The following is an 11,441-nucleotide window of genomic DNA, read 5'->3' on the forward strand; positions in this document are numbered from 1 at the left end:
AAATGCCAAAGTTGATGCACAGAGCAAAGAATTTAGTAATCTATGCGAAGGCATGAATGTTTTAAAGACTGAATTTGACACCCTAAATAGTAAAGTAGAAAATTTGAAATTAGATTTAAAGACGGAATTGACTGATTCTTTAAACGTTCATGTAAATCAAATGTTTACTGACTTCAGACAAAAACAGAAGGATAATTTTCAGGCTCTGACAAAAAGATCAGAATTGAATATTGAGGAGAAATGTGATAGTACAGAATTAGAGATTAATGAAAAGTTAGGATCACTGGAGGATGTATGTAATGCTCAGTTTAATGCTGTAAAACAGGGATGGCATACTCTGAAAGAGAGCATTTACAAGCATAGCGAATTAATGCCTGTCATCAATCGCAAATTACAGGTGTAAGTAAATGAGTAGACAGTGTATAAAGAAGCTTCAAAGAGAAGATAGCAAGCTCTGATATGATAAATGTATGTAGTTTGGAGGAACCATTGGAACAAATTATAGGTCAAAGAGTTACTGAGAGAAAAACCTCCGGAAACGTTTTGACTATTGCTTCTTCCAAACTTAATGATACCATCAAGGTTATAGACAACCTGTGGAAAGAATTAAAACTTATCCAAAATAAAGTAGAAAAAAAGTGTATCGTCACACAATGTTGTGTAACCTAGTGAAGTGGTGATTGTTTTGCAGTGGGGAGACTTTCAAATAAAATTTAATGAGAAGTACTGATCTGCACTTGCTCAAGTGAGGTTCATATCATATCCTTGAGATCTTGCCAGAGTCATCTATCCCCCAGAGATGTTAATATTCTGAGTAAATGGGCGGAATGACAACCATCGGATCCTGAGTTGTTTTCGGTGTTTCTTCCAAAATAGTTTTCCTGCACTGAATTCCTTGCAAATATTGAACTGTTCTGTCATCTATTTTGAAAATCTTAAAATATCCTGTAATCTTTACTTGGAAAATTGGATATGACAAAAAAACAAATACCAATTCAGATGAAATAAATGGAATAAGAATATTATGTTTGCGAAAAATATAATGTGATGAACTGAACGACTATTATATGTGTATAATTTTCTATTTTGTACAGGATACTTTATACCTTTTATAAGATGTGATGTAAATGGGAAGGTTTGTATCAATTTTGAAAGGGGTGGGTATTGTAAAGCATGATTTACACCAACTGATAAATCATGGCTAACACAAGACACACATCACACCTTTCAAACAACCCTCACAAACAAGTGTACCTGATTCTTTAACACTTTCCATTTCCATAGGGTTGCTAAGATTTCTTTCAGGAACCTCAAGAGTGAAGGTGGGAATGTCCGTTCTGTAGGAGACGATTTAACACGAAACCACCTATGGCACCTCAATCAAGTACCTGGTGAGGCAGGGATCCTGAGGAAGGGTTTCCTGTCTTTGGGCCTATCTTCTTTCTCTTCTTCAATCTTAGCAACAATTTCTATTTATTTCCGTTCTTACTTCTCATTTGAGGACTTATCTATTTTATCCCTCTTTCCATAGTCATCTACTTCTATCACAGAAGTCCTTCCTCGTTTCTGTGGTTTCCAGTAACCTACTTCTTATCTTCAGATAAGAAGGCCGAAGAATCAGACTACACGAACACACATCCGCATACACACAAAATTACATTTTTACACAAACATTAAAATTACAGACCAGAAACCTGACGGGATGTAAGAACCGCCAGGTACTGTAGGGGAAAGAATATGTGTACATAGGGAAACATACACATATAAGTATATAAGCACTATGAGGGTTCTACATCGCCTATTGATATAAAAACTATCAACTATTTATACAGATATATAGCTATAAGAACATACACATATAGGTATATAAACACTATGACGATTCATGAAGATTCTACATCGAGTGTACATAAAAAGGAGGCATGAGTAATGAAAGAGAATGCAAGCAAGACTGGAATTAATCGTTATGCTTATTTAAGAAAAGTCAGTATAGCAAATACTCTGATAAATTGATGAATAGCGGGATAGTGAGACTTGAATTATAAGTAGACGTAATATATACTACGGGTATAGGAGTTGATGAGTAGAGGAGGACTCTAGGGAGTTGATGATGTATTATAGAATGAGTGTAGCTTTACCAGGAAATACTTAATTGTATAGTATACATAGAAATGTATACTAGGGTAATGAACCATGAGGCCTACTCAGAAAGGATAGGGGTGGGGGTGGGAGGGGTGGGGTGGGGGGGGGTGTTGGGGGGGGGGGGTGTACCCGGCGTTTGCTAAGTAAATAGGGCAGGTGTACCTACATGGAGATAGGATGACCTGTGACCTGAAAAATGGGAATGTTTTATAAAGAGGCGTACCTACCACAGTTGAAAGGGGAAGTGCTCTCAAAGGTCAACCCACATGCAAGGTATAGGTACTGATCCTAGGAGAAGGGGACAGTATTGTGACAGAAGTCTCACATTTATAGGGATTATTCTGGTAAGTTTGAATTCTATGCACAACTAGCATTATTACGTTTTATGGAAGTTTACGAGTGTCAAAAGAACACTTTCATTTTGCACAGAGTTCCTCCAAACTATGCAAAAATACTACAATTAGTACATACTTATAAAAGGTAGTACAAAAGGTGAGAAAAGAAAGTAGATTACTCATGTGTCTTGAACACATGGAGTTTACGATTGGAAAGATAGCAGAAAATAGAAAAAAAAATTATAGTCCTCATGATTATTAAAAGAAAAAAATGTATACTGTTGAAACATGAATTGTTATTATGTGTGATATTAATGTACATAATGAACCATGGAAACTGCAGTTGGTGGGGAGGCTTGCATGCCTCAGCAATACAGAAAGCCGTACCGTAGATGCAACCACAACAGAGGGGTATCTGTTGAGAGGTCAGACAAACGTGTGGTTCCTGAAGAGGGGCAGCAGCCTTTTCAGTAGTTGCAGGGGTAACAGTCTGGATGATTGACTGATCTGGCCTTGTAACACTAACCAAAATGGCCTTGCTGTGCTGGTACTGCGAATGGCTGAATGCAAGGGGAAACTACAGCCATAACTTTTCCTGAGGGATGCACCTTTACTGTATGATGGCATCCTCTTGGGTACAATATTCCAGAGATAAAATAGTCCCCCAATCGGATCTCCGGGCGGGGACTACTCAGGAGGACATCATTATCAGGAGAAAGAAAAACTGGTGTTTTATGGATCGGAGTGTGGACTGTCAGATCCCTTAATCGGGAAGGTGGGTTAGAAAATTTAGAAAAGGAAAATGGATAGGTTAAAGTTAGATATAGTAGGAATTAATGAAGTTCGGTGGGAGAAGGAATAAAACTTTTGGTCAGGTGAATACGGGGTTATAAATACAAAATCAAATAGGGGTAATGCAGGAGTAGGTTTAATAATGAATAAAAAAAATAGGAATATGGCTAAGCTATTACAAACAGCATAACGAACGCATTATTGTGGCCAATATAGATATGAAACCCACATCTAGCACAGTAGTACAAGTTTATATGCCAACTAGCTCTGCAGATGACAAAGAGATTGATGAAATGTATGATGAGATAAAAGAAATTATTAAGATAGTGATGGGAGACAAAAATTTAATAGTCATGGGTGACTGGATTTCGATAGCAGGAAAAGGAAGAGAAGGAAACGTAGTAAGTGAATATGGAATGGGGGTAAAGAATGAAAGAGGAAGCTGAACGGTAGAATTTTGCACAGAGCAGAACTTAATCATAGCTAACACTTGGTTCAAGAATCATGAAAGAAGGTTGTATACATGGAATAAGCCTGGAGATACTGGAAGGTTTCAGATAGATTATATAATGGTAAGACAGAGATTTAGGAACCAGGTTTTAAATTGTAAGACATTTCCAGGGGCAGATGTGGAGTCTGACCACAATCTATTGGCTAAGAACTGTGGATAAAAACTGAAGAAACTGCAAAAAGGTGGGAATTTAAGGAGATGGAACCTGGATAAACTAACAGAACCAGAGGTTGTAGAGAGTTTCAGGGAGAGCATTTGGGAATGATTGACAAGAAAGAGGGTAAGAAATACAGTAGAAGAAGAACAGGTAGCTTTGAGAGATGAAATAGTGAAGGCAGTAGAGGATCAAGTAGGTAAAAAGACAAGGGCTAGTAAAACCCTTGGGTAACAGAAGATATATTGAATTTAATCGATGAAAGGAGAAAATATAAAAATTCAGTAAATGAAGCAGGCAAAAAGGAATACAAACGTCTCAAAAAATGAGACTGACAGGAAGTGCAAAATGGCTAAGCAGGGATGGCTAGAGGACAAATGTAAGGATGTAGAGGCATATATCACTAGGGGTAAGATAGATACTGTCTACAGGAAAATTAAAGAGAAAAAATAGTTCAAATGGCTCTAAGGACTATAGGTCTTCACATCTGAGGTCATCAGTCCCCTAGACTTAGAACTACGTAAACCTAACTAACCTAAGGATATCACACACATCCATGCCTGAGGCAGTATTCGAATCTGCGACCGTAGCAGCCGCATTGTTCCGGACTGAAGCGCCTATAACTGCTCGGCCACTGTGGCCGGCAAAATAAAAGAGAACTATGGAGAAGTAGAGAGGATATAAAATGTAGACTGGCAATGGCAAGGAAAGCATTTTTGAAGAAGAGAAATTTGTTAACATCAAGTATAGATTTAAATGTCAGGAAGTCATTTGTGAAAGTATTTGTGTGGAGTGTATCCATGTATGGAAGTGAAACATGGATGATAAATAGTTTAGACAAGAAGAGAATAGAAGCTTTCAAAATGTGGTGCTACAGAAGAATGCTGAAGATTAGATGGGTAGACCACATAACTAATGAGAAGGTACCGAACAGAATTGGGGAGAAGAGAAACTTGTGGCACAACTTGACAAGAAGAAGGGATTGGTTGGTAGGACATGTTCTGAGGCATCAAGGGATCACCAATTTAGTATTGGTGGGCAGCATAGAAGGTAAAAATCATAGGAGGAGACCAAGAGATGAATACACTAAGCAGATTCAGAAGGATGTAGGTCACAGTAAATACTTTGAGATGAAGAAGCTTGCACAGGATAGAATAGCATGGAGAGCTGCACCAAACCAGTCTCAGGACTGAAGACGACCACAACAACAACAACATGGAGAAAAGAGAACCACTTGTATTAATATCAAGAACTCAGATGGAAACCCAGTTCTAAGCAAAGAAGGGAAAGCTGAAAAGTGGAAGGAGTATATAGAGGGTCTATACAGGGGTGATGTACTTGCGGACAATATTATGGAAATGGTAGAGGATGTAGATGGAGATGAAATGGGAGATATGATACTGCGTGAAGAGTTTGACAGAGCACTGAAAGACCTAACTTGAAACAAAGCCCTAGGAGCAGACAACATTCCATTAGAACTACTGATAGCCTTGGGAGAGCCAGTCCTGACAAAACTCTACCATCTGGTGAGCAAGATGTATGAGACTTCAAGAAGAGTGTAATAATTTCAATCCCAAAGAAAGCAGGTGTTGACAGATGTGAAAATTACTGAACTATCAGTTTAATAAGTCATGGCTGCAAAATACTAACATGAATTCTTTACAGATGAATGGAAAAACTGGTAGAAGCCGACCTCGGGAAAGATCAGTTTGGATTCCGTAGAAATACTGGAACACTTGAGGCAATACTGACCTTACGACTTATCTTAGAAGAAAGATTAAGGAAAGGCAAACCTACGTTTCCAGCAATTGTTGACTTTGAGAAAGCTTCCGACAATGTTGACTGGAATACTCTATTTCAAATTCTGGAGGTGGCAGGGGTAAAATACAGGGAGCAAAAGGCTATTTACAATTCGTACAGAAACCAAATGGCAGTTATAAGAGTCGAGGGGCATGAAAGGGAAGCAGTGGTTGGGAAGGGAGTGAGACAGGGTTGTAGCCTATCGCTGATGTTATTCAATCTGTATATTTAGCAAGCATTAAAAGAAAAAAAAGAAAAATTCGGAGTAGGAATTAAAATCCATGGAGAAGAAATAAAAACTTTGAGATTCGTCGATGACATTGTAATTCTGTCAGAGACAGCAAAGGACCTGGCAGAGGAGCTGAACGGAATGGACAGTGTCTTGAAAGGAGGATATAAGATGAGCATCAACAAAAGCAAAACAAGGATAATGGAATGTAATCAAATTAAATCGGGTGATGCTGTGGGAATTAGTTTAGGAAATGAGACACTTAAAGTAGTAAATGAGTTTTGCTATTTGGAGAGCAAAATAACTGATGATGGTCGAAGTAGAGAAAATATAAAATGTAGACTGGCAATGGCAAGGAAAGCGTTTCGGAAGAAGAGAAATTTGTTTACATCGAGTATAGATTTAAGTGTCAGAAAGTCGTTTCTGAAAGTATTTGTATGGAGTGTAGCCATGTATGGAAGTGAAATGTGGACGATAAATAGTTTAGACAAGAAGAGAGTAGAAGCTTTTGAAATGTGGTGCTACAGAAGAATGTTGAAGATTAGATGGATAGATCAAATAACTAATGAGGAGGTATTGAATAGAACTGGGGAGAAGAGAAATTTGTGGCACAACTTGACTAGAAGAAGGGATCGGTTGGTAGGACATGTTCTGAGACATCAAGGGATCACCAATTTAGTACTGGAGGGCAGTGTGGAGGGTAAAAATTGTAGAGGAACACATATTTCTTTCATTGCTCAACTGAAGCATTTCTTCTATTACTCATGGTTTCTTTGCAGTTATGTTCTTTGTACTTATGTTTTTCTTTCCGACTTCCGTGTCTGCCCTTTTCCAAAATATCCATTCCTCTTCAAACAAACTGCCTACTGAGCTGCTACTTATAACAGTATCTATAACCTCAGAGAACTTCAAGCATACCACTTCATTCCTTAGTACTTCAGCATCCCACTTCTTTGTACACTGATTCTTCCTGACTAGTCTCTCAAACTTCAGGCTACTCTTCATCATTACAAAATTGTGATCTGAGTCTATATGTGCTCCTGGCTACACCTTTCAATCCAGTATCTGATTTTGGAATCTCTGCATGACCATGATGTAATCTAACTGAAATCTTCTGTATCTCCTGGCCTTTTCCAAGTATACCTCCTCCTCCTGTGATTCTTGAACACAGTACTGACTATTGCTAGCTGAAACTTATTGCAGAACTCAGTCAGTCATTCCTGCCTATCATCCCCATATTTCCCTGAAACCATTTCTTCTTCTCTTTCCCCTACAACCGCATTCCAGTACCTCATGACTATTACATTTTCATCTCTTTCTACATACTGAATTACCCATTCAATATCCTCATATATTTTCTCTATCACTTCATCTTCAGCTTGCAATGTCACCATGTATATCTGACCTATTGTTGTCAGTGTCAGTTTGTTGTTGGTTCTGATGAGAGCAACCCTATCACTGAACTGTTCACAGTAACTCACCCTATTCATAACAAATCCTACACCATTTCCTGCTGTTGCTGATATTAGCCTACACTCATCGCAAAAGAAATCCTTGTCTTCTTTCCATTTCACTTGACTGATGCCCGCTATATTTGTACTGAGCCTTACCATTTCCCTTTACAGATTTTCTAGCTTTTCTACTATGTTTAGACTTCTGACATGCTGTGCCACGATCATAGAATGTTACCCCTTCGTTTGTTATTCAATATTTTTCTTACAGTCATCTCCCTACCAGCAGGCCCTCCTAGATATCTGAATAGGGAACTAGGCCAGAATCTTTTGCCAATGGAGAGATCATCATGAATGTTTTTCAGTCTTGGGCCACATGTTCTGTGGACACACATTATGTATTTTTAATACATTGGCTGGCTACCATTACCTTCGGCATCTTCATGCCATTGATCACTGCTCATTCCTCCACCTTTAGGGATAGTTTCCCACTGCAAGGGCAAGAACGTGCCGTTAACCTCTGTCTGCTCCTTCTTCCTCTTTGACAAGGCCATTGGCAGAATGAGAGGAAATCTGTAGCTGTCACTGCTAATGATTTTTATTCAAAATTTAAGTAATGGCAGGATTCGAACCTGGGACCGAGAACATTTTGATTACTAATCAAAGACACTATCCGAAGACCATGGGTGATAACAAAAAGAAATTCAGTTCTTTATTGAGCGAAGATATCAGATTGTAAGATGCGCAAAAATTAATTTCTTCACCTAATAGTTTTCAAAAAAATTGAATGGCAGGTACTTCGTATCGACTGGCCCCACAAAATTCTTAAGAATGCACAGAAAAGTAAGGTTACAATATTATGAAAAGTATAGTTGTTACTTATCATATAGTGGAGATGCTAAGTCGCAGATAGGCACAACAAAAAGTCTGTCACAAAATAGGCTTTCGCCCCCCCCCCCCTCCCATCTCTGTTACATACAATACACTTAGCTTTTCATTCTTATTAACTCATGCATGATGTTTAAACAGTAATCTCTGTCTTGCATAGTACTCTGTCTTTCACCTTTAAGCTCTCAGGTTTTCAAATATCATCCAATGCAGTCCCCAACAATCAGTGTTTCCTTCTAATCTGATATGGCAAGTTTCCCCTGACTGGTGGTTCTAGTTGACTTTCCCGAAATCGACCCCTTTTCCTAGACCTCACCAGTCCCTTTCCTTCACACCTCTTCCTTCCCCTTTGACCTGTCTGCCTGAAGAAGGAGCCACTCACTCCAAAAGCTTGCCTAATTACAACCTTCTTCTATGTGCATGTTCTGCCACCACTTGATGAGTAGACTTTTTATCTAACCAATTAAATTATTTTGTCAAAACTTTATTGTTTTTCTTGTTATATTTATCCACAATAGTTCAATCATTATGTGAAAATTTGAACTGTGAAGACTTTGAAAACTAAAAGAAGAAAGCTGTGCTTAAGTTCTGTTGTAAGAACTGAGGCATAAAACACTTTAAAATTTTTTTTTACATACTTACTGTTCTGCAATTGTTGCAAGCTTTTCATCATTAACAGCTCTTCTGATTTCTGCACGATGTCGTTCCATCGAAATGTTGAGTGTTGCAGCAATATCTTGAAGCAATTTTCTCTTTTCTGAGCTAAGTTCCCCCTGTGCTCTTAATGCAGAAACCAAGCTGGCATAGGCCTCAAGTTCTAAACAGAAATATATTTGCAGCAAATATAGTACAATTAATTTCAAAATATAAAAACTTAAATGAAATCTACCTTGTGTAACTACTATTTACATTTCTATATACAACAGTTACATAATTATAGAGTTTTTCACAACACATTATAAACTGATACTCCACTTTTACTATTTTTGCTTTTTTGTCCTGGCTAGCAATTAGCTACAATTTCACAGCAAATTTAATAATTAAAAAAAAAAAAAAGGAACAAAAATTGTTGTAATATATTGTTTGCGGGACACTTTCAGTAACCTTCCACTCTGTATGGCTGCTTCCTGCCTTTGAAGAATTTAATAGTAATTTATTTGTGAAAGTGTCTGTTCAACTGAAGTCCATCTATGCTACATCAGTGCATCTCAGGTAATTGCTGTCTCTCTCAATTACACTAAAAATTTAGGAGTCTGGAGACATTCACAATCAACACTGGGAGTACATTTTTTTAACTCGAAGATACATTTTAATTCAGTTCACTTTCTCCCTTTTCTCTTCTTTTAATAAGTGAAGATATAACAATATAATTGAATAACAGAAACCCACCTTACATAATACCTTGTAATCTAATTCTTAATAATTGGCTTCTAAAGAAGTTAATGTGAAACATTATAATATTCTTAGCAAAAATAAGTGTACATGTACACATACTAATATACATGGCCATTTTTAATAGTAATATAAACAAAATGTCCTGTCACTGATAGCATATGAGCAGAGTGGTCACTAATGGCACTCATGAATTAAGTTAACAAAAGAAGCAGTTTAGTACTATAGTCATTTACTGCATGACATGTCAAATTCAAAAGTTTTGCTTCATAATGATGTCTAAACACAAAGTCACACATACGTTGAGGTGTATTCAAAAAGCAATAGGAATTATGTAAACTCACTTGTCATATTAGTACAATTTATTCATTATTAAGTTGGCAAATGACAGAAAAGTATTTTTACAGTGTTAGACATATCAGATATGTACTCTGTTACTACCTGTCAAAAGGGTTACTTGTGTTTCATTAGTATTGATGATTCTTTATTTTGTATAAAAATGGATAAGAGAATTTATATTAAATTTTGTTGCAAAAATGATGGAAAAGTTAGAAATATTAAATATTACCTTCAATGAGTTCACTAAAAGTAGAAGAAGGGTTTACATATGGTATTAGAATTTCAAAGTAAGCTGCGAAAATACTGAAGACAAGAAGTGCCCTGCATGCCCCTGCACATCATCAGAATGCCCCCTGCACATCACCAGCTGATGAAGTCATGGAAAAGTGAAATAACTGAGTATGAATGATCGTCAAACCTCAGTCACATAAGTCACTAATGATGGTTACACATCAACTGGTTTATGCCCTGAAATTTTTTTCCAGGTATATGGATATGAAGTTTATGACAGCAAACTTTGTTTGCAAAAATTGTTGAATTCTGAACAAAAACAGTGATGAATGTGAGCGGCTTAGGATTAGCTAGATGAAGTCAGAAATGATGCAAAGCTACTGAAACATGCCACAACATGTAATCAACCATGGAGTTCTGGATATGACATTGAAACCAAGGTTGGAGTACCCCAGTGGAAGCATTCTGGATCATCATAGACTGATAAAAGCTCAACAAAATGTGTTCTTCAATTTTAACACTATATTGCACCATGAGTTGCTGCTAAAACATTGAACAATCAATAAATAATACTGCTTGCAAGTTCCATGCTATGTGTGTGAAGCAATCTGACATTTAATGGTTTTTGCATCATGATAATGTACCTGCTCACCACTTTGTTACATTTTTTGTGAACCTTTGGCCAAATGTAATATTGTAATTACGCCAGACACGGCCTCATATGACTCTTTCTGTTCTCAAAACTAAAGAAACCTCAAAAGACAGTTTTTTTAAGCACAGATGAGATTAAAAATGCATCACAGAGAGAGCTAAAAGAGATCCCAAAAACTGAATTCCAGAAGTGTTTTGGAGATTGGAGAAAGTGCTGGCATAAAATCTAAATTATCTTCGGGCTATAGAAGTAATTAAGGTATTTTGACATACGAGAGTAGAAGACTCACTAGAAAAAGCTGTAATGTTTGGAAGAATAGAAGATCAAAGTAGTAGAGAAAAACCTCGGAAAAGGTGATTAGATGACATTTAAAAATGTACTGCAATATCCCTAGGAGAAATGAGCACAAAAACAACACACAGAAGAGTAGGAAGAGACATCATTCATCATTTCAACACAAGTTGGAGACAACTTGGTATATCTTAACAAAAAAATATTGATGTGCATAAATAAATAACATTCTAC

General features: G+C 37.1%; 1 protein-coding gene across 3 annotated transcripts in view; it reads right to left on the reverse strand.

Annotated features, from left to right (window-relative positions):
• LOC124777329 (BRCA2-interacting transcriptional repressor EMSY) overlaps window positions 1-11,441 on the reverse strand; it is a 298,543-nt gene that overhangs the window by 250,722 nt on the left and 36,380 nt on the right. For all 3 annotated transcript variants that reach the window (XR_007015714.1, XM_047252690.1, XM_047252688.1), the window contains exon 3: window positions 8,945-9,119. Coding sequence is in view for 2 of the 3 variants with exons in the window: in XM_047252690.1 (XP_047108646.1) it covers window positions 8,945-9,119 (175 nt within the window). In the remaining variant the exon portion in view is untranslated. The remainder of the gene's footprint in view (window positions 1-8,944; window positions 9,120-11,441) is intronic.

The sequence above is a fragment of the Schistocerca piceifrons genome, chromosome 2 (assembly GCF_021461385.2).
Source record: "Schistocerca piceifrons isolate TAMUIC-IGC-003096 chromosome 2, iqSchPice1.1, whole genome shotgun sequence".
NCBI classification, from domain to species: domain Eukaryota; kingdom Metazoa; phylum Arthropoda; class Insecta; order Orthoptera; family Acrididae; genus Schistocerca; species Schistocerca piceifrons.